This window comes from Apodemus sylvaticus, chromosome 18 (genome assembly GCF_947179515.1).
Source record: "Apodemus sylvaticus chromosome 18, mApoSyl1.1, whole genome shotgun sequence".
Lineage (NCBI taxonomy): Eukaryota > Metazoa > Chordata > Mammalia > Rodentia > Muridae > Apodemus > Apodemus sylvaticus.
In genome coordinates this window covers 61,636,521-61,657,009 of record NC_067489.1, presented here as the reverse complement: position 1 = coordinate 61,657,009, position 20,489 = coordinate 61,636,521, and the positions used below count along the sequence as shown (strand labels likewise).

Here is a 20,489-nt window from a genome sequence, read left to right as displayed (position 1 = left end):
AATTGCCCAACCCACATTTTTTTTTTAATGGCATGGTCTTTGCAATCTCATAGAAACTAACCTTGAGTACTCTGAAAAAACATATGGTGAAATGATCTGTCAGGACTTATTTGTTTGTTTTGCCTTCTTCAGCGATTTGTGGAGGGGAGATAAGGAAAAATGAAGGGCAGATTCAGTCTCCCAATTATCCCGATGACTACCGACCAATGAAGGAGTGTGTATGGAAAATAATGGTGTCCGAGGGCTACCATGTTGGACTGACCTTTCAGGCCTTTGAGGTAAAGTCTTTTAGGGAAATTTCATGGTGGCATGTTCTCTATAAATGACAGCAGCATTTAAGGGCCTCCTCATTAAATCAGGGAAGAAGCAGAGAATCAGCCTTTTAATCAGAGAAGAAGCAGAGGGTAGGCTATAAAATGTAACATCAAGAAAGGTTGGGTTTTTTTTTTCTCCTTTTCGCTTGTTACAGACATTTGCAAGAAGATTAAAGTGAGTTTACATTAACTGTGCTATTTGAATTAGAATGTTTGATGTGTTGACGATAGCTTTTGAAGCTTTTTTTTTTTTTAAGCAAATGCATAGGCCTCTGTCAGAAGACTGCTTGGAGGGTCTATTAAATGACAGAACTTTTATTTCCACTCTAGAGGTTTCTTTTTATGTTATGGTAGAGATTTTTTTTTTGCTTTTATATGATTACAAAACTTGTTTATATCAAACATAATATTCTAAACATTCTTAGAAGCTTTTAAATTCATCAAAAACTAAACTATTTGTCAGTGCTTTGGGGAGAAAGCTCATTGGACAAAACACCTGCCTGAGACCAGAGGTCTGATTCCCCAGAACTCCTATAAAAGCTAGGCAGGCCTGGAGGCCACCTGTGATGCCAGCACTCCTAGAGGTAGGGTCTAAGAGGGAAATCAGCTAACTAGGCTATCTGAGACGCTAAGAGGGAAATCAGCTAACTAGGCAATCTGAGACCCTAAGTGGGAAATCAGCTAACTAGGCTATCTGAGTCCCTAAGCTTTGAATTCAGCAAGAGAGTGTGCCCCAGTAAATAAGTGTTGGAAAACAGAGTGGTACCAACCTCTGGCATCTACATAAAAATAGCCACACACACACACAAATGCCCATATACATGGGAACACACATGGGAACACACACACAGATACATACACTCACCATACACACATACATAAACATGGAAAAAAATTACCGGTGAGATCAGGGGCATTATTGTATTGTTAAGTAAAGAATTAGAATATACCAAGGACCAAAACTTGACTTTGAGGCTACTAATCAAGATGATTAATACGTTCTCCCTCCCTCCCTCCCTCTCTTCCTTCCTTCCTCCATTTCTCTATTTCCTCCCTCCCTTTCCCTCTTCCTCTCTACTTTTCTGCTTTCCTTCTGTCCTTTCTCCCTCCCTTCCTCCTCCCTCCCTCCCTTCTTTCCTTCCATCTGTACTACAATAAAAACCAAGAAAGGAAGCAATTAGAAGTAAAGATATGGAGGAGTGATTTTAAGGACTCTGCAGCATACTTCTAGAAAGTAAGAGGTCCCAGTGATGGGGGAAAGACAAATGAGATGACTGGGAATGATGGGTCCATGTAAGAGCTGGGAATCCAGATGTCACAGCGGAGGAGTATTTCTGAACTGACCAGAATAAACCTGACTCAGTGTCCCAGCCATCAAAAGGCAGAGACTCCCATTCGGTCACTGGTGATGTATACTTGGCTCTGAGAACAAAGACCGTGGTCATGTTGTTGTCACCATAGCAACAGCATCAGATGACATCTATGCAGTTAGAACCTCTCTGGTTTCACCTTCAGGTTCCAGTGATACATCTTTGATGCTTGTGTTTTCTCTCTTGGGAAATCTTGGTTTTAAAATCGATTTGCATTTGATGTTTGTGATTTTAATTTTTTTTTTTTTTTGGAATTTGATTCTTGGTTTTTGGAGATAGGTTTCTCTGTATAGCCCTGGCTGTTCTGGGACTCACTGTGCAGACCAGGATGACCCTGAACTCAGAAATCTGCCGGCCTCTGCCTCCCACTCCCACGTCCTGGGATTAAAGTCACGTGCCACTACTGTCCAGATGAGCTGCTGAGGGCAGGTGCCAGCACTCAAAGCTAGGGTTCAATTCATTTAATTATCTGTTCATATGAATCTGTTTTTGTTTAGACATATATTTCTGTGGGGCTAGAGAGAAAAATATATTTGGTTTCTAGAATCCACATGGTAGATTATAGCCTTCTCTAACTCCAGATTTCTGACTCCTATAGACACTAGGCATGACTGTGGTGCATATATGCAAAGAAATAATCATATGTATCAAATAAAAATAATTTGAAAAGGAAATTTCTTGAATATTATGTTTACATTATAAAGAATATATCTTTTATTTTCAATTTTTATCAATTTAATTTTTGAGGACTTAATACACAAATATATCTACATCATGCCTTTTCTTTACCCAACTACTCCACTATTTCTCCCTCTCCCTCCCTCATTTATGATTTATTTATTATTGTTACACATATATGTATGTATATTATACATATATATGTACATATTTGCATACATTTATACTCAATCTACTGAAGATCTTTAGCATTGGTTATATTTATGGCTATGTGGCCAGGGATAACTATCTGGGATTGGGCAACCTATGTGGGAGCTAATCTCTTGAGAAAACTGATTCTCTTCCTCTTAGCCTCAGTTAACCACCATGCTTTTCATTTAGGGGTGGGACTCCATGGAACACCCCCTTGTCCATGTTGGTGATGTCATAATGTGGTCTTGTTTAGCCAATCATATTGTTGCAAATCTACAGGTGCGTTTTTCCTCTCATGCCTAAAGGACACTCTGTAGTCACAGGCATCTTGGACTTCTGGTTCTACCTAAACATAGTAAAAGCAATATATAGCAAACCAGTAGCCAACATCAAACTAAATGGAGAGAAACTTGAAGCAATCCCACAAAAATCAGAGACTAGACAAGGCTGCCCCCTCTCTCCATATCTTTTTAATATAGTACTTGAAGTTCAAGCTAGAGCAATTAGACAACATAAGGAGGTCAAAGGGATACAAATTGGAAAGGAAGAAGTCAAACTATCCCTATTTGCAGATGATATGATAGTATACTTAAGCGACCCAAAAAACTCCACCAGAGAACTCCTACAGCTGATAACTTCAGCAAAGTGGCTGGTTATAAAATCAACTCAAGCAAATCAGTAGCCTTCCTATACTCAAAGGATAAGCAGGCTGAGAAAGAAATTAGGGAAATGACACCCTTCACAATAGCCACAAACAATATAAAGTATCTTGGTGTGACTCTAAGCAAACAAGTGAAAGATCTGTATGAGAAGAACTTCAGGTCTCTGAGGAAGGAAATCAAGGAAGACCTCAGAAAATGGACAAATTTTCCATGCTTGCAGATTGGCAGGATTAATATAGTTAAATTGGCAATCTTTCCAAAAGCAATCTACAGATTCAATGTAATCCCCATCAAAATCCCAACTCAGTTCTTCATAGAGTTAGAAAGATCAATTCTCAAATTCATCTGGAATAACAAAAAAACCAGGATAGCTAAAACTATTCTCAACAGTAAAAGAACTTCCGGGGGAATTAGTATACCAGACCTCAAGCTGTACTTCAGAGCAATAGTGTTAAAAACTGCATGGTATTGGTACAGTGACAGGCAGGTAGATCAATGGAATAGGATTGAAGACACAAAAATGAATCCACACCCCTATGGTCACTTGATCTTTGACAAAGGAGCTGAAGCCATCCAGTGGAAAAAAAGACAGCCTTTTCAACAAATGATGCTGGCTCAACTGGAGGTCAGCTTGCAGAAAAATGCGAATTGATCCATCCTTGTCTTCTTGTACTAAGCTCAACTCCAAGTGGATCAAGGACCTCCACACTAGACCAGACACACTGAAACTAATAGAAAAGAAACTGGGGAAGACCCTTGAGGACATGGGCACAGGAACCTTCCACAGGGGAAAAGTTCCTGAATAGAACATCAATAGCTTATGCTCTAAGATCAAGAATTGACAAATGGGACCTCATAAAATTACAAAGTTTCTGTAAGGCAAAGGACACTGTCAAGTGGACAAAATGGCAACCAACAAATTGGGAAAGGATCTTCAGCAACCTACATCCGACAGAGGGCTAATATCCAATATATACAAAGAACTCAAGAAGCTAGACGCCAGAGAGCCAAATAACCCTATTAAAAAATGGGATATAGAGCTAAACAAAGAATTTTCACATGAACAACTTCGAATGGCTGAGAAGCACCTTAAGAAATAATCAGCATCACTAGTCATTAGGGAAATGCAAATCAAAACAACCCTGAGATTTCACCTTATACCAGTTACAATGGCTAAGATTAAAAACTCAGGAGACAGTAGGTGTTGGCGAGGATGTGGAGAAAGAAGAACACTTCTTCATTGCTGGTGGGAATGCAAATTGGTAAAACCACTATGGAAATCAGTCTGGCTGTTCCTCAGAAATCTGGGCATAACACTTTCAGAGGATCCTGCCATACCACTCCTGGGCATATACCCAGAGGATTTCCCTGCATGCAATAAGGACGCATGCTCCACTATGTTCATAGCAGCCCTATTTATAATAGCCAGAAGCTGGAAAGAACCCAGATGTCCCTCAATGGAGGAATGGATACAGAAAATGTGGTATATTTACACAGTGGAATACTACTCAGCAATTAAAAACAATGAATTCATATAATTCCTAGGCAAATGGTTGGATCTGGAAATTATCATCCTAAGTGAGGTAACACAGTTACAGAAGATCACTCATGGAATTCAGTCACTGGTAAGTGGAAACTCTGGAAATTCAGAAACTCTGAATACCCAAGACACAATCCACATATCAAAGGACTCCCAAGAAGAAGGAAGGAGAGGTCCAGGATCCTGAAAAGACTCGTTCCATCATTGTAGGGGAGCACCAGGACAGAGAAGTAGGAGGGGCTTGATAGGAGAATGGGTGGAGGGAAGAGGGCTTAGGGAACTTATGAGGAGGGGGGAACCGAGAAAGGGAAAAGCATTTGGAATGTAAACATAGAATATAGAAAAAAGAAAACAAGCAAACAAACAAACAAAAAACAAAAGAATCTTTCTGCTTCCTCTTCCCTAACATTCTCCTAGACTTAGGTAGAGGTGTTGAACTGAGGAAGTATCAGTGAGTGTTGAGTACTCCACAGACACTAATTCTCTGCATTTTGACCACATGTGAACGTCTATAATAGTCTCTACCTTTTGCAAAAGAAATTTTAATAAAGTTTAAGAGGTACACTTACCTATCTGTATAAGGACAAATATTTGGAATATAGCTATAAATTGTATAGGTTTAAAGAAAGTAACAATTGTAGGTTCTCTCAAGACCATGACCTCTGCAGTCAACAGGTAGTTGGCTAGCTGTGCAATTTCAGACACGAATTTTCTCCTATTGAGTGAATAACCTTAGAAAGCTTCTGGTTACCATGAGATAAAAATGTTACTATTGTGCCATTGGGAATATGTTGGTGACCTGATGGTTATATCTGTAGTCTTCACAGTTAGGGAGAACTACTGATTATTTTTCTCCCTTAGAAGCTTGCATAGCACATTCTGACACCATGAAGCCAATCCTTGGGAGGAGGCTTTCAGCTCAGTCTCAGCTCATTTCTTTTAACTCCTGAGTCTGGAGTGGGTATTGCCTTCAGTAATATGGTCACACAACCTCCTATGGGGAAGGCAACCAAGGGCAATGGGAATATGTTATGATGTTTGTAGAGACTCTTGCACTTCTCTAAAAAACAACATGAAGGAGTTTTTTCCCAACATTCATGGATTTATGTCAGATAATCCATGGACTTGGGGAAACAACAATCACTCTATACAGTGTAACATCACTTAAATAAGCACATAAGCACACACACACACACACATATGCAAACACACACACACATATGCAAACACACACTCATACATATCAGTAATATATCTAAAGTAAGTTCATAAATATTTCCCTATTCTTTTTGTTTCAAACACCCTTGGTGTCACTTATCTCCTTTTACTTCTTTTTTTACCTTTCTTCCTGCTTCCCAGTTAACGCCTGTTACTCCCATCTACCCCCATGCATAGCACCTGTGTTCTACTGCCTGCCCCTCAGCAGCTCCCTGCCCCTCCACCTCTTCTCCTACTTTCCTGTTCTGAGGGCCGAGCAACTCATATAATCAGATTTCAAGACCTGAGACTGGGTCTGGAAATAAGAAGGAACTTTTGATGGTTGTCTTTCTGGCCCTGGATGAGTTCATTCAATATAACATTTTTTTTTTCTGCTTACCTAGATATTTCATTGTCTTTACAGCTGAATAGAATTCCGTTGTGGAAAATTACACAGATAAAATAGTAGACATAAAAAAAAAAAACCTTTCTAAATTAATTGAAGGTGGAATTAAAAACATTTTGTGATAAAATCAGAGATTTACATGGAAAACATTTCTGATAAAATAGAAGAAATATATAGAAAAACATTAAACTTGAAAATTATGAAAAATGCAGATAAAATGGTAGACATAAAAATAATAATAAATTATTAATTGAAAGAGTAATTACAAACATTTTCTGATAAAATTGAAGATTTACATGAAAAATATTTGTGTTAGTCTATGTCTTTGAAAGATTTTTAATGACTACCATTTTATCTGTATAATTTTCCATGAAATAGTGAATTATAATGTGTTTTTCTATATATTTTTTGAATTTTATCAGAAATATTTTCCATGTAAATCTTCAATTTTATTTGAAAATGTTTATAATTCCTCTTTCAATCAACTTAGAATTATTTTATGCCTACCATTTTATCTGTATAATTTTCCATGATAATCTTCAATTTTAAGATGTTTTTCTATATATAACTTCAATTTTATCAGAAATCTTTTCCATGTAAATCTTCAACTTTATCAGAAAATATTTATAATTCCACTTTCAATCAGCTTAGGAACACTTCTATTCCTATTATTATTATATCTCTATAAAATTTTCCATGATAATCTTCAATTTTAACATGTTTCTCTACATTTTTCTACAATTTTATCAGAAATATTTTCCATGTAAATCTTTATCATAAAATGTTCTACTTCCCTTTTCAATTAATTTAGCAGTATTTTTTTTATGTCTATCACTTTACTCTTTAATTTCCCATGAAAATTGTCAATTTTAACGTGTTTTTCCATATATCTCTTCTATTTTATCAGAAATGTTTTCCATGTATATCTTCAATTTTATTATAAAATGTTTTTACTTCTTTTTTCAATGAAAGAGCATGCTTTAAAAAAAAAGAATTCCATTGTGTATACATACATACCACAGATTCATGATTCCTTTATCAGTTTAAGGATGGGTTGTTTCAATCTTTTAGCTTTTGTGACTGGACCATAAAATACATGGCTGAGTAATCTATGTTCTGTGATAAGTATTTTGGGTCTATGTTGGGGAGTGGGATACCTGGGTAATATCATAGATTTATGTTTTAGTATTTTTCTCTAATTTCCACAGTAGGTACCCCAATTCACAGTTCCACCAGCAGTGAATAAAAGTTCCCCTCTCCTGCTCCCACATTTCTTATCAGAGGTTTTCTTGATCATAGCCATCTGACTAAGGGAGATGACATCTCAGAGTAGTTGTAGTTTGTATTTACCTAAATACTATGAATAATGAATAATTATTAAGATATTTCTTATCTAAACTTTTTTTTTTGGAGAATTATGTTGAAACACTTAGCCTGTTTTTTGCCGCATCATTTGTTTTCTAGTGTGCTTTTTTGAGTTCTTTGCATATTCTGGGTATTAATCCTTTATCAGATGTAGACAGCAGTCTAATTTGATGGTTCTACCCATGGATATTCAGTTTTCCCAGAGCCACTTGTAGATGTTTCTATTTCCCATGCTGTGTTTTGGGCAACTTTGTCAAATGTCACATGGCCATAGTTATGTGAGTTCACGTTTGGGTTTTTATTTTTTACTCTGATGTACATCTATTTGTGCCTGTACTATGTTTTTTTATTATTATTATTATAGTTCTGAAAGGAGCTTGAAATGTGGTATGCTAATCATTTGCCATTATGTATTTTGTTCTGGGTTACTTTGGTTGTCTTGGATCTTTTGTGGTCTCATATGAATTTTAGAATTCTTTTTCAATTTTTTGTGAATAGTATCATGGAGATTTTGATTGCACTTGCACCAAGTCTGTAAATTGTTTTTAATAATTTGGTCACTTTCTCAATATTAGTTCTTCCAGTTGTGAGCATAGAATGATTTCCAGCATGGGATGGCTTTCCATTTTCTAATTTTTTTCAATCTCTTTCTCCAGAGGTTTATTAATTTTTTAATTATGGAATTTGTCTTCTTTCTTGGTTGGGTTAATTATTTTGAGGCTAATGTGAATGTTACTATGTCCATGAGCTGTTTCTTCGTGTGCTTGTTATTGGTGTATATGAAGGCTAATGAAATTTGTAAGTTGATTTTGAATCCTGCTACTTAGCTGGAAGTTTTGAATTTTCTGATATTATATTTGGGATCCTTTAGGTATAATATTGTAGCATCTACACATAGGGATACTCTGACTTCCTTGTTGCCTATTTGTATCCCTTTAATTTCCTTCTCTTGTTATTTTGCTCTAGTTAAGGCTTCCAGCACTTGGAGACTCAGAGATGATCAAGGAAGCTTTTGTCACATACTAAAGGAACACATGACATTATAAGAGAATACTTTAAAAACCTATATTCTGTTAAGCTAGAAAACTGAAAATCAATGGATGAATTTCTAGATTCATCCAAACCACAAAGGTTAAACTTAAGAGATGTTATCATCTGAAACAAACCTAAGACAAACAAGGGCACTGAAACAATCCTAAGTCCACAGGAGAAATCTTCCCAATTTGCAAGGAACTATAATTAATACTTCCAAAAGTATCAAAAAAATAGACACAGAAGAAGCACTTCTAAACTGCTTCTTTGAAGATGTAAACCTATTATTAAAATGGTGTAAAAACTCAAGCAAAAAAGAAAACTCTAGACCAATATCTCTGATGATGATGGGTCAAAGATGGTTAATAAAATAGTGCAAACTAAATACAATTATTCATAAAAAGAGCTATTCACAATGATCTTGTCAAATTGGCTTTTTACTAAATCCAGCTTTAAATGTATTTACCTCTCTTCTTTTTTTTCTTTTTTACATTCTTTCAAATGTGCTTTGACTTTGTATTTTTATTCTCTATAGGACTTTTCTTCTTCAGATAAAGGGCCATTAAGATAAAATTTTTCCACATTTGATTGACATCTGTTGTAAGCACACACTAACTGTCTATCATTTATACTTTTCTGCTAGTGTGACACAGTTTTACTGTTCACAGTGCTACTTGCTTTATTATGTAAATACAAAAAGAGCTGCTGCATACATTTATCAATGAACTTCATATAGCTTTTTATTTATGAATAAACATTAGAGGGCCACTCTGCCGGTTATGTTCCATAAACCTGTACTCTCAAAATACATAGCTTGAGACCCCACCCACTGTGTTGATTTTAATATTTGGAGTAACTAGAATTGATTAGGTGGAGAGTCACGAATGGTCTTAGGGCCCTTGTGAAAGATATGTAGGAAGAAGAAGACAGTTGAATAGGTATCCTTTAAAAATAACATCATCATCAAGTAATGAATATGCAATACCTTATCTATAAGCTTGTCAGCTTTTAGAACTGAAACAGTTTTGCTGTCCACCAGCCACTTACTCTGTGGGCTACGACCTTAAACCATGTATCCTGAATAGGCCAACACTGGGAGTGTTTTCTTCCGCTACTGAATATATTGCCTCTTAACACCAACATAGTAAAGTTTGTATGTGAATATGGAATTAATTTGTAACACTTAAACTCCTTTCATCGGCAGCATTATCAGTAAAGGATCTTCTAGTAGTGTTTTATTAGAGGATTTTTTTGGCGTGTACTACTAAAACAGAGGAAAAGAATTAGAGACTGGAGATGTTTACAGGAAAAGCTTCAAAGAAAAGCCAATAAAGCAGAAAGAAGTAAAATAAACCCAGTGCTTAGTTTTGTTTACAGTGAAATCCCCACATGCATTAATTCAAGCGGGATAAGTTTGAGGGGCTTGTCAACATTGCTGCACACCCTGGTTGGATGAGGCCTCCCTCATATAAGCCAGATTTGTTTAGCAGCCCTGGCTGTCCTTGGAATAAGCTTCAGCACTCATAGCTATGCGTGAGCTTTTGCCTTGCTGTTGTGCTTGGCAGAAAGCAATTATTTTGTCTCTTTAAATATGTTTCATTAGCTTATAATAAATTAATGTGCTCTGTGAATGTACTAATAACCCAGGACAGGAAGGCATGTTAATTAGTTTATGGTTTTCTGCTGGTCATTGACTTACTGTTTTGGAGTGTTCCACTAAGAACATGAACTGGCTTATTGTTAATCAAGGTTTCTTTACCAATTTTATCAAAAGAAAAGAAAAGGCCCCAAACCCAAAAATAAGTGTATATGTCATTTGTTTTATTGTCTATAATATTGTATCATTTTGATTGCCATGCTAGTATCTGATTGTGTTAATTATATTACATTTAATTAATACTTTAGACCTTGATTTATAACATTATATATATAATAACAATTGTCATTATAATCATTTTTGGATGAAACATTCAGACCTGAAGATATACAGACAGATAATATCATAAGACTGAACATTTTATATTTATGAATATATATGTATATATATATATATATGTAGATAGATATACATACTTATATGCATGTAATAACAATTAGAAAAAGAAGATAGGGCCATGAATTTCACTGTTGGCATTGCATTTGTTTTGAGAGAGGATTTTTTATGTAGCTTTGTCTGTCCTGGAACTCACTTTCTAGATCAGGCTGGCCTCAAACTCAAGAGATCTCCCTGCCCCTGCCCCCACCCCCCGCCCCCAACCCTGCCTCCACTCCCACATCTACATCCAGCCTCTGCCTCTGCCTCCTGAGTGCTGTGACTAGTGAGGTGCTTCACCATGACAAACCGGTGGGAGAGGCAATAACTTTGAAGGAAAGCTAGGAGGAATAGATGTAAGGCTTTGGAGAAAGGGGAAGGAACAAATCTTATAATTAAATTATAATCTCAAAAATACAAGTAAGGAAAATTGAAAAAGAAATTGTCACAGCGTTTTGGGGCCTATTTTTTAAAAATTTTATTTATTGAATAATATCTTCAGTTACATTTCCAATGCTAAAACCTTTCCCAATTTCCCCCCTTCCCAAAGACCCTTAACCCCTCCTCCCACCCCCTACCTCCACCTCCTCATATATGCCCCTCTACCCGACCGACCAACTACCACCTCCCCCCCTCGATTTCCCTTTGTTGGGGCATCTAGTAAACCTCATTTTGTCTTGCAAACTAAAATTGTGATCCCAGTAAATGACGACTTCCCTTTCCTTTCACCTCCAGTCTCTGTAAACACCAATTTTTACAGTGTCTATAAATTGGAAAAGTCTAGTATCACATGTAAGTAGATAGATTCAGAATTATTTTTAGCTTACTTCACTCACCACAGTCTTCGAGTTTCATCCATAACAACAAATAATGTTTCATTCTATTTGCAGGTTAGATTTTCTTTGTCTATTCAATAAATGTTATTTACATCTTTCCACTATTATCAGTCATTTAGCATTGAACATGGACATGCAATTATAAATATATGTTTATGTATTTGTGTATATCTAATATATATGTGCATATATGCATATATATGTATCTGTGTGTGTTTGTGTCTGTATGAACACAAATATAGCAGAGCAGGGAATTGTGCAGCTGATTGGACTTGAGTAGGTTCCTTGTTCTCTGCCTCTGAGCCGGGAAACTACTGAAAGAGTGGTGGGGTTGGACTTCAGTGCGATTTACTTTAGTTCTCACTAAATAGAAACCATTCACCTTGTCCTTGGTTGCCTCGAGGAAACTGTTGAAAGCACCAATCTCCTAAGTTTCAAAGCAGCGCTGAGCCCCTCCAAGGCTCTGAATTTGTTCCCTCTTCTTTGCGGATTTTCTCTCCTTCAAGGGCCGGTTAAATATCAGCTTTTGAGAAACATGTTCAGTGTTCACTTTTGCTTTCACCATGGTCTCTATGGATATTAGATATGTTTACATTATAATAAACCTGCCAGATTCATAGGGATTTTATGCTCTGGAGACCTTTAAGTCTGTAATCAATCAGCAATGCTATTATCAAAACACATTCCTCTTCTGTCAAGTGTGCGTGGTATTGCATCTAGCACCCAGCTCTTCAACTATCTATGCTTTATCTTGAAAATAAATCTCTTTCGATTTATTTTTGCCTTTATTTATCTTTGCCTTTCTTATCTTTTTCATGGAACTTATGGCTATTGGCTTAACATATTTGGACTTGATTAGATATTTATTCCTTTGAATTTATGTGTATTTATGTGAGGCTGTGAGTGTGTGTTCAGCACACAGTTGCAGGAGCCTCTGGTCATTGCAAAAAGGAGTTGGAAGCCATGATGTGGGAGTCACAAGCAGCTGGAAGCTGCTGTGTGGATGCTGGGAGCTGCTGTGTGGATGCTGGGATCTGAACCACGGTTCTTTGCAGGAGCAGCAAGTGCTTTTAACCACCGAGGCATCTCTCCATCTCCTTAATAATTTGTTTTTATCTTTTTTTTATTCGATATATTTTATTTACATTTCAAATGATTTCCCCTTTTCAGGCTCCCCACTCCCTGAAGTCACATAAACCCCCTTCCCTCTCCCTGTTCTCCCATCCAGCCCTTCCCACTTCCCTGTTCTGGGAACCAGAGTCTTTACAGAACCAGGGGCCACTCCTCCGTTCTTCTTGGACATCATTTGATGTGTGGATTATGTCTTGGGTATTCCAATTTTCTAGGCTAATATCCACTTATTAGTGAGTGCATACCATGATTGATCTTTTGAGACTGGGTTACCTCACTTAGTATGATGTTCTCCAACTCCATCCATTTGTCTAAGAATTTCATGAATTCATTGTTTCTAATGGATGAATAGTACTCCATTGTGTATATATACCACATTTTTTGCATCCATTCTTCTTTTGAGGGATACCTGGGTTCTTTCCAGCTTCTGGCTATTATAAATAGGGCTGCTATGAACATAGTTGAACACGTATCCTTATTACATTTTGGGGAATCCTCTGGGTATATGCCCAGGAGTGGTATAGAAGGATCCTCTGGAAGTGATGTGTCCAGTTTTCTGAGGAACTGCCAGACTGATTTTCAGAGTGGTTGTACCAATTTGCAACCCCACCAGCAGTGGAGGAGTGTTCCTCTTTCTCCACATCCTCGCCAACACCTGCTGTCTCCTGAATTTTTAGTCTTTGCCATTCTGACTGGTGTAAGGTGAAATCTCAGGGTTGTTTTGATTTGCATTTCCCTAATGACTAAGGAAGTTGAGCATTTTTTAAGATGCTTCTCAGCCATCTGAAGTTCTTCATGTGAAAATTCTTTGTTTAGCTCTGTACCCCATTTTTAATAGGGTTATTTGGTTTTCTGGAGTCTAACTTCTTGAGTTCTTTGTATATATTGCATATTAGCCCTCTATCTGATGTGGGGTTGGTGAAGATCTTTTCCCAATTTGTTGGTTGCCGATTTGCCCTTTTGATGGTGTCGTTTGCCTTACAGAAACTTCGTAATTTAATGAGGTCCCATTTGTCAATTCTTGATCTTAGAGCATATGCTATTGGTGTTCTGTTCAGGAACTTACCCCCTGTACTGATGTCCTCAAGGGTCTTCCACAGTTTCTTTTCTATTAGCTTCAGAGTGTCTGGCTTTATGTGGAGGTCCTTGATCCATTTGGAGTTGAATTTTTTTTAACTTCCTTAGCAATATTTAGATTCATCCTACATACTAGTTGATAAAGTAATGTAACATAGCTAAAAATACTGAATGCATGATATGAATTAATCAGGTTTTCACTTATGCTCGATTTTGTCACCCCCAAGTTGATGAAATAGAGTTGTAATTAGGGTCAGTGGGGGAGATTCATTGCACAAGCTTCACACTCAGATTAATCCTGGAAAAGTATGTAAATGCCAGCATTGCATTCACTGGTCATGTCTCTGAGACTGGTGCAGAGAGGCGGAGAAGCATTGCTGAACATCACAGACTCACGGGCATGAGGAACATGCCATGTGCTGTGTAACTGCAAATGTTTATTATGTGTGAATGAATTTGCATTTTTATTTGATTATTCATCAGTAGTAGATACATATTATGTGGTATATAAATTATGTCAGAGCTTAAATAGGTACTGGGGAAAATATAAATTATGAAGTCAGTGTTTTTATGAAATTTTCTCTGAAAATATACTTTTGTACATATAACTATTCAAATTTCTAAATGTAACTAAGTGAACAGTGAATTTCCTATAAAAAAATTGAAGTGATTTCTGCTAAAAGTTAAAAAAAAAACATAACGAGTAGGATACAATCAATTATCTTTTCTTAAGCACAGAGATAATTATTTTTAAATTATCAACAGTGCCTCTGTTGGTTTAATCCTGACTAGTACTGATTTTGAAAACAATGTTTAACCTATCATTAAGATTATTTGTATTGGACATTGATAAATTTTAATGTACATGACCTTTAATGTAAAACAATGGGGTGCTGAGTTTGAGACCAGTGTGGAACATGTAACTAGTTGCAAGATAACCTGGACGATACAATGAGATTCTACCAATCAATCAATCAATCATAATCAATCAATTAATCAATCAATCAATCAACAAATGTATTTCCCTTTTTTCACTCAGACTTAGGTTGATATACTGTTTCTAGGATTTCTAAAGAAGAGTAAGAGTTCCCATGTGTACAGTGTATCTGTGAGCTCACTTTTAGTCACATGTTTTCCTTTTGGGGATCATTTTCATATTAATTCCTTAGTGCTATGCCACTAAGAATACTGAGGATAACCTTCCCATTCTACTTGTTTTATTAATATCTATTAATGAGACAAATTACTTTTCCAATTTCCCATTGTAGATTGAAAGACATGACAGCTGTGCCTATGACCATCTAGAAGTTCGAGATGGAGCCAGTGAGAACAGTCCTTTGATAGGGCGGTTCTGTGGCTATGACAAACCTGAAGATATAAGATCTACTTCTAATACCCTGTGGATGAAATTTGTCTCTGATGGGACTGTGAACAAGGCAGGGTTTGCTGCTAACTTTTTTAAAGGTAATCTGTGACAGCTTAGTTTTTTGGGGGTGGGGGGAGTTCAGTGCATTAAGCTTTTGAATCTTTGCAGAATTGAATGGGAGAGCACAGAAAGTTAAAGTATGTCCTCACATTCTACAACTAGTGTGTATTACTAGGAAAAATAAAACCTATATTATTACAAAAGTTACATCAAACTTATATGTAGGAAATTTAAAGGCACTTATTTGAAGCCTATCATGTTTGAAAGAAAATAGGAAGAACAAATTCACTTCCCTCTGCATGGACTTTTATAGGATTAATTGATGTATGCCAAATTCACCAACAGATATCTAAATGTTTTCATTATTTAAATAGCACAATTCATTTTCAACAAGAGTTGCTCAGGAATTTGTTATATAAATTGAAAGGAACATAAAGTTATCATTTCAGTTATATAAATTCATTAAAATAGATATTGACATGCTAAGGTTTTTTTGATATGTCACAGGTCACAATGGTAAAAACTATTTCTTGAAATTGTGTGTTTAGCTGTTAAAGTGCTTAATATTCTTCTGATGCATGTTTCCATAAAGTGTTTGTATTTATATAATCCATATTTATTTATGAAGAATAAAATTATGGGTACAATGTATACATTTTTTAAATGTGTACATTTAAAAATAATGCATATTATATCTGCATCTGAAAATAATTGGGCTGAAGTTTATTTTGTATTAATATTCATTCATTATATAATAAAATTGATATATTTTATATATTATGTATCAATATATATTATATTTATTATTTTATAAAATATTTTATATATGGTATAGTTTATACATTAAACAACACATTATATTTATGTAAGTATATGTTCTTAGTCTGAATATTTATATTTATAAACATTGAAGCAAGAAAAGTTCTAGAAAACCACTAAATTTCATTTTTTAAAATTTATAATCACTACAACTTACATTTTGATGAAAACATTTCTTTAAATCATTTGTGTGGTATGTGATTGTGTGAATGTGGTATTTGTGCATTTGTGTGTGCACATGATGGAAATTAAATCCAGGTTTTTCATATGCAAATCTTATATTCTCATATGCGAATCATAGGTTCTGCCACTCAGCTGTGTGCCTCCAGCTTCTAAAAGGATGCTCTGAGATGTATTTAACAAATTTTGCTATGAAATCATTAAGCGTTGCTGTGCTTTTTCAACTTAATCCCAAAACCTCTCTGTGATTTAATAATCTCCATTTGCCCTTAAGTTCAGAAACAAAATGTTCTGTGTGTGAGATAAGATGACCCTCAGTTGTCCCCACAGCAGTTTCATTTCTGGTCTCCTGTTCTGTGTCTTAGGTTGTCATACCATGCTTTCCTATAAGTCACACCGCTGAGGATTAGGACCTTTGTTGAGAAATGAATTGTCTGCTTTATTCAGAGCCAAGAAACATATTTCAGTCCCTATTTCAGTCAACTCCAGTTGTATTGTATCTTTCTTGATTTTATAGAAGAAGATGAGTGTGCTAAACCTGACCGAGGAGGCTGTGAGCAGAGGTGTCTTAACACACTAGGCAGCTACCAGTGTGCCTGTGAGCCTGGCTATGAACTGGGGCCAGACAGAAGAAGCTGTGAAGGTGAGATTCTCTCTCTCTTTCTCTCTCTCTCTTTCTCTCTCTCTCCCTCCCTCCCTTCTCTCTCCCCTCTCCCTCCATCTCTCTCATAGCACCTGACATGAAACTTCACCTGCTCTCTGACAATTGACTTCCATCCTTTGACCTTTGGTTATGAAACACGGTTCACATTAAATGCAGAGATGGTGCCTGGTGAAGGGGAGGTGTTGAGAGGGGCACCTCCATTAAGAAGCCCTCTTCCCTCTTCTCTTCTAGCTGCTTGCGGAGGACTTCTTACAAAGCTCAACGGCACCATAACCACCCCCGGCTGGCCCAAAGAGTACCCTCCGAACAAAAACTGTGTATGGCAAGTGATCGCACCAAGCCAGTACAGAATCTCTGTGAAGTTTGAGTTTTTTGAATTGGAAGGCAATGAAGTAAGTGACCAATATCCACAACATCTTTATCATGGTTTGAGAACCCCTCAAGGCAATCTGGCAAGCTTAAAAGAAAGAGGAGAACATGATGTGTTTATATAAATATCCTTTTCATACCCCACTGCTTCTTTCTGCAACTACTTACTGATCTTTTAGATTGTGGTGAATGCCTCAGCGGTCCCTGCCAAAGTGTCCCATGAACAATCAAGCCATGATACAAGGGGACCTGGGGGAGCTGTTAGAGGCAGAGAAAGGGGGACACAGAAGAACAGAAAGATAGAGGAAAGAAAAAGAGAGAAAGAGGGGAAGAGGCCTGTTGGAAACAGGTGGGGAAAAGGGAGGGGAAAGGGAGGAGAGGGGGAGGGGAAGGGAACAGGAGGGGAAAGGGAAAGGAAGAGGCAAAGAGGGAGAGGGGGAGGGGACGGGGGAGGGGAAATGTAGCATCACAAAAATTACTTGGCAGGGATAATTAGAAAGGTGATTTGGTAAAGTGCCTGTCCTACAACCATGTGACCTGAAATCTGTACCCAGCACCTACAAAGAAAGCTAGACATGGTCACCAGTGCTCAGGGTCCCAGCACTGGGGAGGCCAAGACAGATAGGAAGATCTACAGGTCTTCTTGGGTGTTCAGTCTAGGCAATTCAGTGACTCTCAGGTTACATGAGAAACCCTAAACAGAAACCTAGAAGTGGGAAGTTCATGAAAAATGAGATCCAAAGTTGACATTTGACCTACACATGTGCATGGACACCTACAGATACAATCACATGAAGATATAAACAACACACACACACACACACACACACACACATGCACATGCATACATGCACATGCATGACATCAATATGTTGATTTAGATTATTTTCCACTGTTATGTATAAAAAAAGATGGGAATCAATTCATCCTTTAAACATATTTAATTCACGTGGAATATAACTTTTCATTACCAATTACCTCAAATCAGGGTGAACATTGAAATGAAGAGACGTATTTTTTCCTAAGACATTTAGAAAAAGCTTTTACATGCTGTGAACTTTTCAGAAATGAGCTTTCCTTCCCAGCCTGTGGGCTGACATTAACTGAGTGTTGAGTTAGCTCTACTATCACAATTATCGCTGCAGCTATTGGTTGTCACAAGAGACATCTTGAATTGACACATGGTGTGAGAAAGAAAGGAACTATGTGCAGGAGGAGGGAGCAGAGGTGGGTTCATACAAATGCAGCTTTGTGTTCTAGAAAGCCTATTCTCTTTGTAACGGCCACCATTCACAGAAGAGCTGGCTGTAAACTCCTCAGCATATGCCAGAATTCTTAAACTTATAATGGTGTTTCTGTGTGCAAAGCCATTTCAACATTGTGTGTATTTCGTAGCTTAATAACTTAACTGCTCACTTTAGGCCTAAGCAAAACATTGACTTATAAAATACAAGAATAAGTCAAAACTTCCTTGATTTATTCCCTGTGCTAATGTCCCCTAGGAAAGTCAGTAGCAAATATACTCAGTGTCTGAAACATTTGTTTAGAATGGGATTCTCTCTTAACAAATATTGCAGATTAACAAAGTATTTAGAAAAAATTACTTCACTCTTTCCCAGTAGTAGTTTGTTTATTTAGCACCTAATTAATATCCCAAAAAACTCCCAGTTGTTGGCGTTGACATACTTGGAAGTACTGATCATGCCCCAGGGTTCAGTTGTATGCATTGTTAAACCTTGCTAATTACACGTTTATATAATAAAGTTTTTCATGCACGATGAATTCTGCAGAATACTCTGTGTTCGAGCTTGGGAAAAGTGAGCTGTGGAAACATCTGTTACAGGCCGTAAAATTGCTTAAGAATACTTGGCATTCTGCTGAGTCCTTGCATTTCCATGATGCTAGGTAAATAAATCAGATAAGCTTACTTCATTTTGTTGAAAATCCATGGCTTATTGCACTAAGAGAATTAGCATTTGTTTACAATCCTGTAGAGGTCCTATGGAATAACCTATAGTACCTAACTCTGTAGGAAACGAATGAACATGAGCCTTCTAGTTAGCTTTAAATTCAGGGACTTATTACTACACACCAAGTATCTTCACCTTGGACTTATGATTGGTCCTGCTTGGGGCAGGATGTCATGTTTCCAGGGCACAACACTGGTTTAAACCCCACTCTGGACTGTTACTGAACCACAAGCCTATGAGATCAGTATGCCTTGGTCCATAATATATAAAAAAATCTTAACAGAGAAAAATGTTTGTGTTCATTCCCAAAATGAGGACGAAAACTTCAGTTGATAGTTGTCATTTCAGGAAAAATGGGGCAAGCAGCCTTTTGCATTCACCGTGGATGTCAGGTAAGATGTGACAAGTGCTTTCTTCGTTCACTCCATAATTTAAAAGGAAAGTCAATGGAATAATCGGTCAGATTATCTTCTGCCAGAAAAGCTAGCCTTTGGACCAATGCTCATCTTAATTCTTCTCAGACTTTGGTATTTTTGTAAAAGACACATGCTGTGAATCCTACAAGCAAATTGACCAAAGCGCATGCGTGTCACTCCAAAGCGCATGCGTGTCACTCCACGAGTTTTTTCACAGTAAACTCTGTGAGCCATCCATGCCTTCTGCCCCACAGTGGATTCCTGTTGGATGTTGTTTCTCTGAGTTAATCCCTGTCTGTCGTTCTACATAGGGACTAATGAGCTAAAACCATGTCAGGTTTCTCCAACATCAATGTCAGCCATGTTGTTCCCTCTCATTGGTGACCATGGTAACCATGTTTGTCCAGGTTTGCAAATATGATTACGTGGAGATCTGGAGTGGCCTCTCCTCTGAGTCTAAGCTGCACGGCAAGTTCTGTGGTGCTGACGTACCTGATGTGATCACTTCTCATTTCAACAACATGAGGATTGAGTTCAAGTCGGACAACACTGTATCCAAGAAGGGCTTCAAAGCACATTTTTTCTCAGGTATAAGTGTGAACATGATGTGTGTGCCGGACTTTCTGGCTTTCAGTGCATACTACTTTTAACTGCTTTCACTTCTTCTTTTGTAAGCAGGAAGCATGTGGAATGACTGACCTAGGTTTGGCAGCTCAATTTATGCCACTGTTGGTATATAAATCTTATAGGCCCCAATGAAATGCTGTCCTTGGATAATAGCTCATATATAAAATTTAAATATAGCAGAGGAAG

General features: G+C 37.1%; 1 protein-coding gene across 1 annotated transcript in view; it reads left to right on the top strand.

Annotated features, from left to right (window-relative positions):
• Tll1 (tolloid like 1) overlaps positions 1–20,489 on the top strand; it is a 198,884-nt gene that overhangs the window by 138,843 nt on the left and 39,552 nt on the right. Inside the window, exons 12-16 of the mRNA XM_052162659.1 lie at positions 133–278; positions 15,101–15,296; positions 16,775–16,900; positions 17,153–17,313; positions 20,084–20,264. Of these exons, the coding sequence (XP_052018619.1) occupies positions 133–278; positions 15,101–15,296; positions 16,775–16,900; positions 17,153–17,313; positions 20,084–20,264 (810 nt within the window). The remainder of the gene's footprint in view (positions 1–132; positions 279–15,100; positions 15,297–16,774; positions 16,901–17,152; positions 17,314–20,083; positions 20,265–20,489) is intronic.